At 49.3% G+C, this 18,668-nt stretch overlaps 1 protein-coding gene across 1 annotated transcript in view; it reads right to left on the bottom strand.

The window, feature by feature from the left end:
- FGF12 (fibroblast growth factor 12) overlaps positions 1–14,381 on the bottom strand; it is a 102,251-nt gene extending 87,870 nt beyond the window's left edge. The window contains exon 1 of the mRNA XM_068406414.1: positions 14,183–14,381. Coding sequence (XP_068262515.1) covers positions 14,183–14,381 — 199 coding nt within the window. The remainder of the gene's footprint in view (positions 1–14,182) is intronic.
- Positions 14,382–18,668: the final 4,287 nt, after the last annotated feature.

Genomic DNA, 18,668 nt, shown 5'->3' on the forward strand with positions numbered 1-18,668 from the left:
CTATGGATGTTAGGACTTAGAGAAGTCACCCTGCAGCTCACTCCCTCTCCAGCTCCTGACCCCATGCGACAGCCACCTAAGGTCCAAGGCTCAAGGACAAAGAGGTCTGAAGTCTTGGATGGGTTTTCCTAGAAGGTAAATGTCAAACTAATGTACATGATACATGAGCTACTCCCTAAGCAGTCCCTGCACACAAGCTAAGGACCAGACAGCCATCTCCAGCACTGCAGGGCCAAAAGAGGCCCCCAAAGACGACCGCAGGTGAAAGCAACAGGTTGGCAAGTGGAAGAGGACTGATGGCCTAACTGCCACCAGTTATTTTGGCACAGAATTGCTGACTACCTCTGGGTGAAACTCCTAGCTGAATATTTTGTTAAAAAATTCAGAGTAAGAGCAGCTGAAGCTGTACACAAACTCCATCTCATTAATGGGGGAAAAAAAGGAAACCTGAAAAGGGTAAAAGTTTTGATTTTCTCTTTTGAGACAATGTTGTGTTTGAAAATTTAATGAAAAAAAAGATGTTAAAAGAGCTGGAGATAAAAGCCAAAGTTTCATTTTAAGTAGACCGAAATATTGCATTGGATCTGAATCCCCTCCTCCCTACAAACGTCTTTTATTTGACCAGAGAACTAAAAAATCAATTCTTCATACAGCTACACTCCTGGGTTTGTCTTTGTCTCCCCCAGGACACGGTTTGTGTTGCTCTGTTGATCTACTGTGTTTTACCAGCAGTCAAAATTTCAAAACATTTCCCTTTAAAGAGCAATCTCCTATACCTGTATTGACTTGAGCTCTGATGAGACAAAAACCAAAGCCTGACAGAAATGGACAGCATAATGGAGAGATGTAGGGCTGTTCCAGAATTTATGCAGGATGAGCTTTTTCAGGTAAAGGAATTTAAAAAATGAGAAGTTTAATGAAAAGGAAGTTGTAGCTAAAGCGCCTAAGCTGTCATTTTCCAGCACAGTCAATGCCTTGGCTACTGAAGGTTAAAGCATGCTCATAAGTATGGATAGCAGAGCACGCAAGATATATTATTTATTTTGAGGAACACCCTGCAATTATTCCTGACATATTGTGTAACTAGCCAAAATTACAGCATATTCACCCAGAGTGAAACAGAGGATAGCATAAATATTATGTGTGAGCCCATAATCACAGAGCGCATTTCATTTGGGTGCAAACGTGACTGCATGAACCAACCGAGCGCGTGTGCCTCTTCGCGGCGGCTTCTCCCTGGCCCCCATGGGCTGTGCCAGCTCCCAAGCGGGCACCCACAAAGGGTAAACATTGGGGGTAAAATCCACATCTTCCCCGTAACAGCACTGGGAGCTTGAGTGCTGCACGAAGATTCAGCGAATGGGTCCCCCTGCCCCACAGAGCTTTTGGGTTGAGGGATGATTGAGCCCAAAGCACACACTGGCAAAGAAGGGGCCACAGCTATGCCACCCCCAGGGGCAGTGGGAAGGCAGGCTCGGAGGATGATGCCTGGAGATGCCGCTTGCTGGGCTTTACTGCCTGGAGCTGGCAGGAGGGAGAAATGGAGAAATAGCCCTGCCCTCTCCCCATGCTTGCACCTCTCGTCCTACAAAGGGCGATGGAGGGGGAGAGGGCTTCCTACAGGACCACGCATCACCCAGGCGCATCCTAAGGAGTTGTTTGCTGGGTCAGAAATCCTGTGCAATCTTGTGGCAGCGCTTTGCCACTCGTACGGTTGGAAAGTCTGTGTTTCATTTTGTTGACTCCAATGTGCAACATAAAACTTCTCCACTGTGAATTAAGCATATTTCTTCCTGTTTCCCTTCAAAGATTTAGGTTGGATATTAGGAAATTCTTTCTACCTAGAATTGCTCCATAGGAGGGTGTAAAAAACAGGTTAAAGAAACACCTGTCTGCGGATGTACGCCTGGTGTCAGTGCAGGGCTGTGGCTGGACCGCTCAGATGTGGGGGTCCTTTCAGCCTTGCTTCTAGGAGACCACGACTTGGTGATATTATCACAATTCTGCACCCCAAGTTTGTCAAAGGGCTCCACGACACCATCCTCAGCTCCCCTTGCCTTGAAGTGCCCCACACAAGGCACCAGATCACTAATAGTCCCCACACGAGCAGAGCAGACGACATCCCTGCTGTTCACGCCTGCCACGGCGCTGTGATTTGTGCTATTCTCGGATGCTAAATCTCTCCGCTTCCCCCCATCAATCCAGCAGGCCTGAAATACTGCAGAAACACCAAGAAGTCCCTCACACAAACAAAACACACTACGGGAACAACTACATCATTCTTCCACCCTGCTCCGCATGCCTAGAAAAATAAATTCATTAAAATAGAAAACGGACAGAACACGCTATCAACAAGCACTGAGCAGAAATTAATCACTGAAGATGCTATCGGTCTTGGGGAGGGTACCTGGTCCTACCAACACCAGCCTGCAGAATAGCCCTGGGTAATCACTGGATGGCAACTCAGGATGACAACCCAGTGTCACTCTGCAAGCATTCAATAACACCAGGCAATAACATCCCCTTTTGCTAGTCTTCCTCACGCACTCCCTCAGCATTTTTCCAAAGGGATGAGAGGTGTGAGACTTCTTTATTTACCAGATAATGAGCCTGTGTTGTAGAAAAATTAAAGCTTGAATCAATCAGGTTGTATTGTAAGAATGTTTTTTGCTTATTGCACTAATGCAGCTTAAGCCTTCCTGTAGCAGTTTGCAAGCATTTTTTGACCTAAAATTATGATGTTACTAAATTTCGACAAATCTTACACAACACACAAATGCATAAAGAAAATGTGCTGCTCGTGGTACTCCGGTTTGAAACAATATTACACTTTAAAGGAAGATCATGCTAAAGATGGCCAAAACTCACCACATGACTCAAAAGTACTTTCTTCTTTCCTTTTGCTTTGTGAAAATACATCTTTTTTTACCTGTAGAATGATTTTAATTTTCCATCTGAGCCAGAGGCTTCCTTCAACCTAATGAAAACACTCGCAGTGTGAGAAAGCCATCGTCCGCCTCAGTCCATCTAAAGCTCTGTTCTGAATAAGGATGCTGTTTCATGGTTCGTATCTCACTACAAACACCCCATTCCCGATGCTGGCCGGCCCCGAGGACTCAAGCGAGACAAGCAGGTTCACCAGCCACCCCGTTGCTATCTTGGGAGAGAGCTGTAAATAGCAAACTATTTACTCAGGGATGTGTGTGCTCAGGATGACACAGCGCAGGCGGAGTGAAAACAGAAAATTTGCCTCTCCAACAGGTCTCCGGACACAGCTCCTGCTCCTCCGGCTGCCCGGGAGGGACTCGCCACCCAAGGGCTCAGAGCAAAGGAGCTCTCCAACTTCACCTGGTGCTTTCCAGTCATTCAGGAGCTGCTATCAAGCTCTAGCTCTAAAACCTAAAATTGATTTAATGGAAAGTAGAGCTGTGTGTTTGAAGAAATAGAAAGAAAAAATAACAGAAGAAATGTTTAAGGAAGCACAGAAGGAAATGAAATAAAAGCCAAAACAAATGTTTATAAATTTTTGAATAACGATGCTGTGTGTCAGCCAGCAGGCAGACCCCGTACTGAAGAGCATAAAACCAAGCTATAAAAAGCCAGCAGAGAACTGGTGGTTATACCACAGGCTCTGCCAGCCCTTTCAGCCACCTTCGCAGAAAATCGGTCACCAGAGGATGCCCGCACGAACGGCTGCAGATCGATAAACGAGGCGGAGGGTGCAGGCAGCCAGCAGCTCAGACCCGGATCCAGTCACAGGAGCTGTGCCAGGGGAAGGACCAGCTCGGGAATGTGCAGACGGTCCAAGCCCCTCGCCTGCCAACATGTGATCCCTGCATCTCCTGCAGCCCAGCAGCTCCCAAGCCCCCGGGGAGCATCCTTCAGCAACCGCCACGTGCTTCCCAACCCCGAGCCCACCCCTGGAAGCCAAAACCACTGTGTCTTTTTGCTAATTTCTACTGGGTTTCAGTTTTCTGGAAGATGTGGACTGGCTTTTTGCAGCCTGGCTTCACTTGCAGCAGTCCCATACTTTTGCAGCCTGGCTTCACTTGCAGCAGTCCCATACTTTTGCAAACAGTTTTGCTTTGAGGAATGAAGGAAATACATTTATTTGTCAGTTTGGGCAATATGGGTGGCAATTACTAAGCAAAGAAACTATCTGTGCAGCCAGCGAGAGGAGGGGACTGCAAACTGTGCTGTTCTAGATAAATATCAATTAAGTGAGCATGTTCTATTAACCCCAAGACCTGGCTCTTTTCTTCCTTCATTTCAATCCAAAACACTTACATATTTCAATAAAGGAATGTTTTGGGGGTTTTTTATCTTTATCATGACCGCAATCAGCTTTCAGCTGGGAAAGAGGAACAAGTAACAGAATTATATTGCCTCTCTGTGGATATTTTGCCAGTTCACAGCATGTAGCCATCCACTGGATGTAAAATATCCCCTTACCAGAGCACACTGCTGGAGGGAGAGTGAGACGGGAGCGCCATGGGGAGAGGGCTCTGCACAGTGCGCTCCATGGATGCTGCTGCAGGATGAGGGAGAAGCTCTGTGCTCTCCACCACCATAGCACCTGTATCTAGCCCTGGATCTTCATCCACTGGAGACAACCAGCCACTTCACATCTCCCCTTTTCTGACATCTGTCAATGGAGTCAAGCACTCCAAACATGAACTATCACACTGAAAAGGCCCCAGAAAGAAAGAGAGGGAGCACAGGCAGGCGGCAACATAACCACTCCCCTCCTTTCACCACGGCTGCCCACCTTCTGGCCAGAGAAGTGCCACAGGTCCCAGCTGAGCGTTTCTCTTTGGAACCATGACAGTGCCAAGGACCATCCAAAATACAGTTCATCCTTGTGTTCAGTAATGCTGAAGGAAAAGGGGGCATTGACACAAGGCAGACTCTTGGACAAAATCCCCCCTTCCTCCCACGTACAACTTCAGGTACAACAGATGCATGTGGTGCCGAGAAGAGAGAGGAGCTGCTATTGCTACCTCCCCCTGCCCTGACCCAAGCCAGGGTCTGCACAAGAGCTCAATACTCCTCCAAAGTTAGAGCTCTGCGAGAAGCAGCACAACTCTGTATGGCATCTCCTTAGAGGGACCCCAGGCACAGCGGCGCAGCCATCTCCCCGTGGTATTGGGGGAAAGGGACAGACCCAAAGCCACAGAGGAGAGGCAGGAACAGAGCTGCGAAGCCCCATTCAGTGATGATGCTGTTTCCAGCATTAACCCTCATCGCACAGCCCAGCCCACTCCATGGGGAAAGGGCAGAGAGCAGAAACGGCCGGAGCCACTGCATGGAGCCAGCCAGCCAGGCCAAGAAGGGCTCAGGCCACCACCCTGCCTCTACGCCCGTGGCTTTGTCCCTCTGTAACCTTTAGCCAGGACAACCTGGAATGAGCACGGGACAGCAGAGGTGTCTGACAGGTGTCAGGGTGCATCGGCTGAGTTTTCTCAGCAGCCGCGCAAGCTCCATCAGGGTTTCGGAGAGCCCCGATTCAGTACTTGGAACGCAGCAGATACTTGTCTGTGCCGCAGCGTGGGGGCTGGCAAAGCCGGAGTGGTCTGCCTGAACAGTGAATACCACACCCGTGTTCCACAGCTCTCCAGAAAGCTGCCTTCTGGTTTACCATTTTAAAAATGTGTCGTAGCTGCTATTTTCAGAGACCGTACTGCCAGGAAGCTGTAGCCCTACAGCCCTGCTACCGTGCCACAAAAATTCAGTGTCCACGTTGACTCCCTTCAAAGCACAAACCCCCCCTTCAAAAATAACTTATTCCAGGAGCCCCCGCTAGTGGTGTTTGCTGGGTGAGGGGCACAAAGTGTGTCCATGGCTCTACTATGGCTTTTAATAGAGATGTAAAGTAAAACCAGCCTCCGGAAAGGCCAAGTTATTTCAGGATTCTGCTACATGTCAGAACAGGGTAAAGGTAAAACAATAGATGTAGCAGTTTGCTTTATGCTCAGAAAGGATAACGTATTAATATGAAGAATACTGTGTTAGCTAAGGAATAGAGACAAACCATGAATACATGGTGTACAGCCCAGGTACAGCCCAGGTACACAATAGATGATTTTGGTACAGGTTATTTCATAAGAGACTTCCAAGATTAAGGCACAACAATACATGTGTACAGCCCAGGTACACAATAGATGATTTTGGTACACAGAATCACAGAATCACAGAATGTTAGGGATTGGAAGGGACCTCGAAAGATCATCTAGTCCAATCCCCCTGCCGAAGCAGGATTGCCTAGACCATATCACACAGGAACGCGTCCAGGCGGGTTTTGAATGTCTCCAGAGAAGGAGACTCCACAACCTCTCTGGGCAGCCTGTTCCAGTGTTCAGTCACCCTTACAGTAAAGAAGTTTTTCCTCAAATTTAAGTGGAACCTCCTGTGCTCCAGCTTGCACCCATTGCCCCTTGTCCTGTCAAGGGATGTCACTGAGAAGAGCCTGGCTCCATCCTCATGACACTTGCCCTTTACATATTTATAAACATTAATGAGGTCACCCCTCAGTCTCCTCTTCTCTAAGCTAAAGAGACCCAGCTCCCTCAGCCTCTCCTCATAAGGGAGATGTTCCACCCCCTTAATCATCTTCGTGGCTCTGCGCTGGACTCTCTCTAGCAGTTCCCTGTCCTTCTTGAACTGAGGGGCCCAGAACTGGACACAATACTCCAGATGTGGCCTCACCAGGGCAGAGTAGAGGGGGAGGAGAACCTCTCTCGACCTGCTAACCACACCCCTTCTAATACACCCCAGGATGCCATTGGCCTTCTTGGCCACAAGGGCACACTGCTGGCTCATGGTCATCCTGTTGTCCACTAGGACCCCCAGGTCCCTTTCCCCTACACTGCTCTCCAACAGCTCTGTCCCCAACTTGTACTGGTACATGGGGTTGTTCTTGCCCAGATGCAGGACTCTACACTTGCCCTTGTTATATTTCATTAAATTTCTCCCCGCCCAACTCTCCAGCCTGTCCAGGTCTCTCTGAATGGCTGCGCAGCCTTCCGGCATCTCAGCCACTCCTCCCAGTTTTGTGTCATCAGCGAACTTGCTGACAGCGCACTCTAATCCCTCATCCAAGTCATTAATGAATATATTGAATAGAACTGGTCCCAGAACCGACCCTTGCGGAACTCCGCTAGACACAGACCTCCAACTGGACTCTGTCCCGCTGACCACTACTCTCTGGCTTCTTTCCTTCAGCCAGTTCACAATCCACCTCACTACCCGATCATCCAGACCACACTTCCTCAGTTTAGCTGCGAGGATGCTGTGGGAGACCGTGTCAAACGCTTTACTGAAATCGAGATAGACCACATCCACAGCTTTACCATCATCTATCCACCGGGTAACATCCTCATAAAAGGCTATCAAGTTGGTTGAGCAAGACTTCCCGTTGGTGAAGCCATGTTGACTGCCCCTAATGATCCCCCTATCCTTGATGTGCCTAGAGACAGCACCAAGAACAAGTTGCTCCATCACCTTTCCGGGGATGGAGGTGAGGCTGACCGGTCTATAGTTACCCGGGTCCTCCTTCCTGCCCTTTTTGAAGACTGGAGTGACATTCGCTTTCCTCCAGTCCTCAGGCACCTCTCCTGTTGCCCATGACTTAGCAAAGATGATGGAGAGTGGCCTAGCAATGACAGGTTGAGTACAGGTTACTTCGTAAGAGACTTCCAAGATTAAGGCACAACAATAATGCAGCCATGGCAATGATGCTATAACAGCACACGGAGCACACAGAAATGTCTGTATATTTAAGGGTTAGCTCTTTGGAGCTGCTTTCCCTGACCTGCTCTCTCCTGTACTCTTGGTCACCTTCTGCCAAGCCATGGAGCTTGGAAATATGAAAGGGATGTCAATCTCTTACGTGTTTTGCTTGTTAAAATTCTTGCTTTGATTTTAATAATAATAAATCACAGCTTGGCTTCAACTGTGCAGGAGTAGGAAACTCCCAGAAATAATGTGCACATGACCATTTGGAGGGATGGATCAAATGGAACGAATGCCAGTGGAATGGAACAAACGCCTACCTCACCATGCTAGCTGGCAGTTCATGGTGTGCCCATTTGGGGAGGGGAAAGAAGATAAGCCCAAGGGAGTCTGCATTTGCTCCTCAACGTAGTGAGACTCAGGATCATGCTTGTCTCTCATAGGAGTGAGATTCTTACAATCTCTTCAGCTCCTGTGGCAGCTCTGCTCTCCACACTGCCCAAGTCAACCTGTTGAAATTCTTTTTGTAATAGATACCTTATCTGTTAAAATATGCAGTATCTGGTCTACTGAAATTTTTCTAAATTCATGCTGAATTCAGGGAATGAAGGAGGGAAGGAAGGAGAGGAGGGAGGGAGGGAGGGAGGGAGGGAGGGAGGGAGGGAGGGAGGGAGGGAGGGAGGAAATCTTGTCTTCATTTCGGTATTTTTGGAACTCAAGCTTTTGGGTTTTTATTCTAAAACATTTCATTTAGAAGTATACCTGAAAGTTAAAGAAAAATACACATATAAAAATCCTACAAATGAAATTGCACCCTTTTCCCCAAAAAAAACAGTTATATCAATCAATGATAAACTGATTTATATGGATCTTTTATTTTATGGGGAGGGAAAATAATCACTCATGAACCTCTTTTCACCCTGACTTTTCCATTTGGTTGGTGATGGAAGAATCAATCATTTGTATTGCTCTAATAGTGAACCTCCTCTGCTGGCTAATGATTTTCACTGCTCCCACAAGCTCAGCTACCCCTGAAGCCATGGGGAGAGAAGATATCCATCCCTCCAGGAGCTTGGATGACTTCCACGGATTTTCTTGGCATCAACCAGTCCAGAACTAGTACGAAGTGGCTTACTGACTGACACGCTCACCCGCAATCTGTGTTGCGAAGCAGGCTGGCTGCTGAGTTTTCCATGCTCTGGAGTAAGCCAGGAGCCTGCAGTTCTTCCCCAGATTTTAGAGACAGAGAGCTTGGGGTTGCTATCTGACCCCCCTCCCCTAATATCTGAGCACAGATGACAGTCACCACATCTGCAAGTCACGAACGGGTGCGATACCACCCCCGGGTATTGATTTGATAAAATGAAACCCATCTGCCGAGATGTCACGAGCAGGAGGAAGCCTCTTCCCCCCTCCTGATTATTTCAGCGTTCACTAGCACTAGCGGGTGCAGAAGGAGCTTACAGCACCAGCGGCAGACCTCACTGACGACGAACTGCCCAAAACAAGGAGGACTCACACCCTCAATGCTGTGCCCCTTCCCCTTGACGTTATCCAGGCTCATGTTTGGCTGGGAACTCGGCATACATGCCCTCACCTCAGCTAGCGCTTCTAACAGCTCTTGCTGGCAAGGCGATGCCAGTGTTTCCAGACATTTCCATTCCCTCCAACCACTCCTCAGAGATGGGGCACAGCACCTCCTGCAGACAAGCAGGCAGAAGAATGTGATGGACCCTCCTTGGCTGGGCGCACACCCACGTACACATACACACGCTACGGAAAAGCACTCAGATCCAGCCTGAATCCTACTGCAGATAGCAGCTATGTGCTGAGATGATGTAGCCAGCATCAGGACACTGCAGCAACAGAGGGGCCAAATTCCACAGGTTAGGCAGATATTACAGCTGTTCTGAGATGAACCACTCCATAAAAGCAGGCAAGGACTACAACAAATTTAACGGGGAGCTAAAAAGGTGGTTTTTACCATGAGCTTCAATCATCATTTTCACCCTGCATGAAATCAGAAGGGACTTCAGGATTTAACTCAGGGAATTTAACAGCTTGCAGAGGTGACAGATTTCTCAAATGTTTTAAATGAATCTCTGAATGAACAAAGTCCTTCTGTGTCCTTCAGCTAAAGTTGCTCTTATATTTTACTTCTACTGCTACAAAAATATCTACATACATATATTTTAAATTCCAAATCTCCATTTATTATTCAAAGTGAGAAATATCGCAGAGGTAAAACATGTTTTAAGTTACTGCTTTTTTTTCTATTTGTGAGCCGTTTCCTTCACTTTGGAAGAAGCCTTTAGATCTCCTTCAGGAAAAGCATTCTTTCCCTGGAGAAGCATCAAATGTATATCAGACGGGAAAAAAAAAAAAGGAAAAAAAAAAAAACAACACAGAATTTTTTTTGTTTTTCCTAGGGTAAAAAGCCTGTTTGAGACCGAGCTCCACATTTTGAGCTGGAAACTCACCTACAGAAGCAACACCTGAAGGGACAGAGACGATGCTACACAGTGCCTGACACCACCTGACCCAAAGCTGCCTGAATTCAAATATGATTTCCCCAAGCAAAGACACCCCTTCAGTGTGCTTCACTCAGATAAAATTTCCACCAACCCCCAACAGATACTGTGCCTGATGCTCCAGCCTGTTTCCCTTCGTGCAAGGCACCCATACTCCTCGGCTTTGCCATGCAGTGGCCATGGCATGACAGAAGGCCACGGCATGATGGAACACCACCTCCGACCCAGCTCTCTGCGGCAAGCTCTGCCTAAGATGGTCAGTGAAGCAACAGCCACAGCTTTCAGAAACAAGTTGGACCCACAAGCCCAGGGTTTCCAGCCTGTTACAAAACAGCTGAAGAAGGGACATGCCTGGATGCTTTAATTCAGCCACAAAGGGGATGAAACTACTTGGTTCAACCATTTGTTGGCAGAGAAGTCATGTAGAGAGTGCTGCTTTGTCTAGTCTTTTGCATTCAACTCTTGGATCTATCATTCTCTGATGAAGGATCCATCTCTTGAACCTGCACCAAAAAGCCATGTCATACAGCAATTTCTTTTGAATCCTCTGTCAAGTTACTACGGTCAAAGCAAAATATATAATTTAATCTTTTCTAGCTGTACCTTATACATGTATAAGCTGTACCTTATACATGTATACACCTTATACAGGTGCTGTTCAACATATGCATATTTTGCTTGGCACCTGCACAATTGCGGCCAATGACCTGTATTAATTCACGCTAATGGGATTAAGTCCACATGTCCAAATTTTCAGCTTAGTCCACAGCACTCAGCACCCTTGTCTTAAACTGATAAGTCATCTTAGAGCCAAACGTAGGCAAGAGATATAAAAGAACATAGAGCACACACGTGAGAGAGCTGCCTTTGCCCATCGAAAAAACAGACAAAACAAGTGCTCATTTTACACCACAGTGCTTATTGCAACCAACAAATGAGAAGTTTCTGCAGTCCGTTTTCCCTAGGAGCTGATAGCTTTGATTATACAAGATGTCCCTGTGCGGAGCTGGTTCCCCATAGCTTGCCAAAACCTGCGACTACTCATGCCCACCGCCGAACGAGCCTGAACTTCTCCTAGGTTCGAATTCTCCCTTCCCATACAAGAGCAGGAGTACTTCACACAGGCTGTGAAGCGGAGCACAAGATGCCAACCAGTGCAAAATAACTGTGCTCACGCACACCTCTACTGAAGATTTTAGTTACATCACTGTTTGAGCTGCATATTAAAAAACACGTAATTGACGTAAGCTCGCGGAGTTACTTTTACAAAAGCAAAGAGCAAAGGGAACATAAACCACCATCGGGGTTATATTTCTGTAACGGTGCAAGTTGCTACAGCTCCGCCATTGCCGCATCGTAAGCTCACTGGCAGCGCGGTGTGTTGGAACGAGCATCAGGAATTAGGTCTCTGTGACAGGTAACTGCTCCAGGCCTTGGTCTCGCCTTCTGTAAAATGGGGAGAGTCCTCTCTGTACCATTTCCAAATGGGACTGTAACCCTTTTGAACGTAGATATTTCTCACGTTCCTTTCACTGACTTGCAAACTACTGAGCCAGCATGTCATTAAGAACACATAATCACTGGGGTTGTGGGTCACTGCAGAATGTACATACATTTCTTTAAACCAGTTTCAATTCATTTGCATGTCATTCTCCATGCAGGAGAGTGACTCTGCAATGAATAAATTATCTGGGCACAATACACTCCCTGAATAAACAATCCTAGTCGCAGCAAACCCAGAGGCATGCTGCCTTCTGAGCAGCACACCTGAGTCCAGGAATACGATACACCAGTGAAATAAATCTCTATTTAAAAGATAGATATAGGGAACTAAAGCAGACACAGTCCACAGCCTAGGAAAGGACACTTGAACTTTTTTCAAAGCAACTTAATTCCTCTACTTCTTTAATTTTATAAAATGAATACACTACTGGTTATGAGTGATTGACTGACAGCTCTAAAGACTGAACAGCTCTATTTTTACAGCACTGAGTAGCATTGATTCTTCTTCTAAGTCAATAAAAAGTCTTCCTTAAATCACTCTGGTAAGTTATCGAATACCTTCCTCAACATGAAAGTCCATGAAAGTTGAGGGAATTCTTAGAATTCATCAACTCTTCACAGGCATTTAATGAGTCCAAAGGAAGCAGAATTGGACCTGTGCAGCTGGGAGCTCTGTGGTAGGACCAACAAAAAGCCTCACCAACCACACCCTGCCATAAAAGTCACTCAGACGTTAATGAGACGAAGCATCTTGAAATTGAAGTAACAGGTCTAGACTTCCCAGCCCTTTTAGTCCTTGATGGACCTCATTCAATAGCAGATGGAGATGGGGAGGAAAGAGGAACAAGAAAAGATTTCATCAGTGAGACTCCCAGGTCCCACTCTCGATCCTACGAAGAATGATTCCTGAGACAAAATGACGACAATTTTTGGGCAAGAGCCACCTTTTGGCCTGTGCTCGCAGGATAACTAATATACAGGATGGTCCAGCAAGCTACCAGTCATCATAACTTGAGAAGAAAAAAAAAAGAGGCAACATTTTTCCTTTTGAATATTTCAAGTCATGCTATATTTCAGGTATTTGGCATCCTCTTCGGTAACTGTTTTAAAACAGATCATTAAAGAGTCTGGTTTTCACAGCCTAACCCCCTGCACTGCAAGTCTCAAAGCATTTTGCTATCTCAATATAGTCCCTGCCCCACAGCCTGTGAATCAGGGGTGCTGACAGCAACCCAACAGAGTAATTATTCTTTTCCCTTCATTGACAAAGTAAGTGGCCTTCTGTGGCGAAAGACTTTTCCTGTATTTCTTTTTGTTTCTCAGCTGAGTACAGGTCACGTACCTCAATCTACAGACCAGAAGAGCAGCCCTCAACTAGCTCTGACACGTTGCTGTAGAGCCATGACTGACAGACTTCAGGTGTGGAAAAGTGGCTTCATGAAGAGACTAATCAACGAACAAAATATTAAAATACATGGGAAACATGGAAGGATTACACAGGTTGATGGCACATCCCTAAGAGCTGAGTAAACGAGTATCACACTTTTTTAACTGTGATACTAACAGACACCTGAGAAAAGTGTATGTTCACAGCAGCTTCTCAAACCAATCGCTGTTTTCTTACCTTAGTGGCGATTTATAGCAGTGAAAAAATAAAGGAAGAAGTAAATACTAATTCCACTGAGAAATCAGAGGGCCTACTCTTGCCAGGTACTGAGTTCTCACGCCTACCAAGGACAGCTGAGAGCACAGAGCACTGCTCGGAACTGAAACTGTGGGTGGTGGGGCTTCATCATGAAAATGTGAGCAACATGTACACTTAGGGCTGAAGTTTTCCACAAGGAACCAAGACTGAGTGCACACACACACACAAAGATAAAATAAAGGTGACAGAGACTAGCCTAAAAAGCATTTCTAGGTTCTTGCAAATTCACTGTTAGGTGCAACAGTCGTGCAGCTGCCATCTGGAAAGCTTTCTGAGCTAATGAAATTCTCTATGCAACTCTGCTCGAGAAGTAGCACTTGATGGATCTAGTTATCAAATGGCCACAATTCTAACTTATCCTCAGTTTATCGATTTCTTTGTCACTACGCAGAAAATAAGAGGAGACTGTTTGAAAAGCGGACCTACAGGGAGGTAGAAAAATACAATTCGGGGTTAAGATAGCACGGACTAAGCCGCCGGGACTCTCCTGCCCGAGGACGCGCTTTGCTCCCGCGTCGGACAGCGGCGGAGGGATGCTGGCGGCTCTCGGTGCCCACCCATCCCACCAGCCCGGGGAAGGGGACCCGCCAGCACCCGGGCGAAAGTTGGGGGCGGAGCAAGCCCGTCCCCAGACGGCACCCAGAGGTGCCGGGGGACCCCCCCGGAGCAGCCACCCCAGTAGGTCCGGGGCTGCCCGGCCCGCCGTACTCACCCGGTCTCCTCCTCACCGGCCTTTTCCTGCCGCTGCAGAAGCGCACTTTGCTGAAGACCCCCAGGACGTGCCTCTCGCAGAGGGAGCGCCCGTCCTTGCTGGGGCTGGAGCGGCGCTTGGAGGCGGACACCCGGTCGCTGTTGGACTCCCTCGCCTGCCGCTTCTGCCGGATCAACGAGCTGGCGATAGCCGCTGCCATCGCCGCTCATGGGCCCCCCGCGCCGCTCCGCTCCGCTGCGGGGGGCGCCGCCCGGGCGCGCTGGGGCCGAGCCGCCGCCGCGCCCTGCGGGGACGGGGACGCCCCGGTTAACGCGCTGCAGCCTCGAGTCCCGGCGCCGGGGAGGGCTCAGCCGGCCAGGCGGAGCAGGGTGCCCGGGCTAACAACCATGGCTGGCCGCTGGACCCCGCCGCCCATGGGTCTGTCCCCGGGGAGCGCAAATCCCGGCGCGGGCGGCCGTCGGCGAGACCCCCGGCCGGGCTGGCAGCACCCCCGCGCCCTGTAAATCCGGGAGGCGGCTGCCCCGCTTGCAAAGGTCCGCCGGCGGCAGCTGTGTCCAAAGGGGAGGTGGGGGCGCGGAGGATCCGCGGGTCCCTGCGGCGCGGTGCCGCTCCGCTCGGGCGCAGGCGACGGCGCTTCCTCCCGTCGGCCGCCCCCCGGCGAGGGGCCGTGGGATGAGTCAGAGCCCCCCCGGCCCGCGGCCGGTCCCGGCCCCAGCGCGGTGGCTCCCAGGCGCGGCGCGGCACTGCGCGCACATGGACGCGGCTCCGCTCCCGCGGCCGGGCTCAGGGCGAGCTGCGCTGCGTTTCTCTTTGCACTCCTCCTCTTCCTCTTTTCCCCCCCTCCCCACTCCGCTCGCAGAGAGGGCGGGAGGGGAAGGAAAAAGCAGCCACAGGAAAAAGCACCAGGCCAGCAAAGGAACAAAAAAAAGAGGCGATATAATAAAATTAATTTAAAAAAAAAAAAAAAAAAAAAAAAGAAGCGTCCCGGCCGCGGGTGCGGGCTCACATCGCCGCAGCTCCGCGCCCCAGGCTCACAGCGCCATGGCTGGCGCAGCTCCCTCCACCCTGTTCGCCGCCTCTGCCCCGGCAGCGGCTCTCCCCGACGGCAGCAACCCACATCGTCCGGCCCGGCGAGAGGCCGCGGAGCGCTCGGCACCGGGGCGGCACCGGGCCCGGCTGCCGCGGCGGGGACGGCGGCGGGAGGAGCGATACAAGGCGGGGAGGGGGAGGAGGAGGGGGAGGGCGGGGGGGTGCGGCTGCCGCTGTCGCTTCGTGCAGGGCTCAGGATGCTCCGCGGTGCCGCCCGACGGCGACGGGGCGAGGAGGAGCCGAGCCGCGCCCGCCGCCCGCCCGCATCCTCCGGCCCGGGAACCGGGAGGGGGGGGGCCGAGAGGGGAGGGAGGGGCCGGGGAAGCCCCCCCGCACACCCACGCCAAGGAGGCGGGGAGTCCCGCAGCCCCGCGGCGGCCGGGCGGGTCGGGTCGGTGCCGGCCGGGAGCTGGGCTCCGGGCGAATTGCAGCTGCTCCCGCTCGCCCTCCTCTACGCAATCCTACGTGATCGAGGTTTGGATGAGAAGAATCGCACAGGCAGAGCAAAGCGACTGCAGCTCCGCGACGGCTCTGCCCCTCCGCCCGGGCAGCCCCCGGGCCGGCCCGCCGCCCCCGCAGAGAACTGGGCTTCCCCGGAGCCGCAGCCCCGCCCGCCCCCTCCGAGGGACCCGCCTGCGACTTGTGCAGCCACCCTGGCCACCTCCTCGGCCATTGCTGGAGGTGCCCTAGCACCCGCCCCCGACCATCTCCGCGGCTTTCCCTGCTTCTCTGTACAAGCGGAGAGAGGGCGACAGCCCCCGGCACCCCAAGGGCTGCGCTGCCGGGGTGGGGGGGTCGGTGCAAGCCGACTGCAGTGGTGGGCACTGCCAGGCTGCCTGGGTACGAGCGGTCCCAAGGCAGACCACCGGTTTCTCAGCAGGTGCTCTGCTCAGGGCACCCCGCAGGAGCTGGGCTGCTGGCTCCCTCGTGTCTCCAGCCGCAAAACTGCACTGAACAAAATTTAAGATGCAGAAATATGTCCCTGGTTATCCACATAAGTAACTGCTGTTGCTGCCGTAAGAATGGTGCTCACCAGATTTCAGGTTCAAGTAACCACTAATGAGTGTATGCGGAGAAAGTGATGAGCAAGATACTTGGGGGAGCGTACAGCAGTCAGGGTGGAGGGAGGGAGAGGGGATGTCAGTGGGGAAGAGGGGACTTGCCCCAGCTACACTTTGGCAAGTACTAGCGGCAGGATGAGACTGAATACAGCCCTGAAGCTATAGGAGTGAAGCATGTTCCCAGTTGAAGAGAGCACTTTAAACTAGTTGGTGGCACCCCCGGGGAATTACCAGCTTCAGCAAAATAATCTTTGTAACTACTTCACTGCAAGAACTTCAGCTCTAAACTATTACAATGTATTGGAAAAAACAGGCAACTGAAAAAAAACACCCACTATGTCCATAAAGATTAACTAAACTCTGGCATTACTTCCTCATTTTCACTCTTAATCCCTATGCATGCCAAAATAAGGTGGAATGAGGTTCTCCAGGAGAGAACAGGGGAGGAAGATATTCAAAACCATTTGGGAGATATAAATGTTTGGCTGTTGATCTCTTTTTAACTGCTGCCAACTTTTTTGAGCAGATCTCATTGTCCCAATCAATAAAGATTTTTCTTCCCTTTCCTGTAACTAAAATGCTTCATATTTTAATTCTCTGATGGATTATTTCACTTGACATCAAAGAATGTTCCAGTACAAGGAACAGGCATGGCCTAAAGAAAGCTGTTTGCAATCAGAGAATCACTGCCTGAACTGCCAGTGAATTATCCAAAGCTTCATCTTCAAAGGATGTGAGAAAATCTGCTATCTTCCCAAGAAAGAGGTTTTCTGTCTATATATAAAGATACTTTTTTGCCTGTACTCTTCAAATCTCTAGTGAAAGAATGCTGTTTTATTCCCCCCTTATATTAGATAAGTTTCAGTTATTTTGATATGCGACTAATTTGTTTTCTTGTGTAGCTGTAAACTAGGAGCAGCAGCTCTGCACTTAAAAATGATCCTAATCAATGATAAAGCTGGTCACAGTATTTTTTTTTTCTGGTGATTTGCAGATCTGAAAAGAGAGCTGCCACAACTCTAAAAAGAAATACTTCTCCCAGGTCTCTCCGCCTCTGCAGTGACAGAATTAAATTAAAGCAGAGCTTGTGAAACTGAATATAACGTTGCATTTGCTAACATCCAGGTCCGTTTTTATTTATAGACAGCCAAGGAATCCACGGGCTTTAGTTCTGAACACAGGTACAGCGCCATGAACTCCTGGTGACACTACTGGCATGCACATCTGCTCTGCACCACTCTGGATCATGCCCCAACTTCACAAAATTTTCTGAACGGCCCATGCTTTTACAAACACTAAGCAAGCCCAGAGCTTGGTCTTGAGCTGGAGAACTGAAGACCAGCCTCATCATGCTCCTGCACTATCGTTCTTGCAGGTGAAACGTTACCCTAGGTGGGCTGCCAAGCGAAACAGAAAAGCCTCCATGTGCTTTGGTCTCTGCCAGTAGAAGTTCTCTCCTTCAACTTCCATTTGGGCAAACAGGGTTCAAAACATATCCCATTTTCATCTGTATCAGCTACTCCTCTCTGAGGGTAGTGTAGCCTATGCTGTTCCATACCAACAAGCCCCTGCTGAATCCAGGGGCTGCGTTCCTCATTGCCACCAATGGACGCTGAATTGTTTGACCAAACTGGGCCAATATGGCATTTTTCCTTAAGGCACATTTTTTTTTTTACATATTTATCCATATATAATCTCTATATTATATAAACATTGAGGCAATTTTTCTCCCCCACTTCTTGTCCCCTGGGCTCCCTCTTCACCTCCAGTCCCAGTCTGGAAAGCTGCACAGTGCGCACTATGAAGAGGGAAGGGTGGATAACACAGATTCATAAGATGAACAAGCACGACAGTGTTTTGATCACTCTGGAGAGATATGCCAATGCTTCTCCTGAAGTTTGTGCAGAAAGACCCTACCCCGCACACAGGAGCAGGCAGAGGGTCAGACTCCCCATGGCTGTTGGAGAATCAGACTCACAATCCTTATTAAATATCCCCACCCCAAGCATACAGGCGCCTATGCATTAGGCGCGTGCTATGGACAGAGGACAATATAAATGTTTCAAGACATTGTCATTTCTGAGGTTTTGTTCACTTGATAAATAAATTCTTCTGTCCTCAGCGCTGAGGTTTAAAATGAAGGCCTGGCTGAATTTCAGGGCTTTGGTGGCTAGAAAAGAGAACTAGAATTGCATTCCCTTACCTTCCTAAACAGAACGATCTATCTAGGTCAAAACGGAGGTTACTGGCATCTTTCCTTAGTGAAGTGCAATAATTCCCGCAGGGCTGCTAACAGAATATCCTGTTTATTTTTCATAGAGCCTTCAAAAGCCATA

Source organism: Nyctibius grandis, chromosome 8 (genome assembly GCF_013368605.1).
Source record: "Nyctibius grandis isolate bNycGra1 chromosome 8, bNycGra1.pri, whole genome shotgun sequence".
NCBI classification, from domain to species: Eukaryota; Metazoa; Chordata; class Aves; order Nyctibiiformes; family Nyctibiidae; genus Nyctibius; species Nyctibius grandis.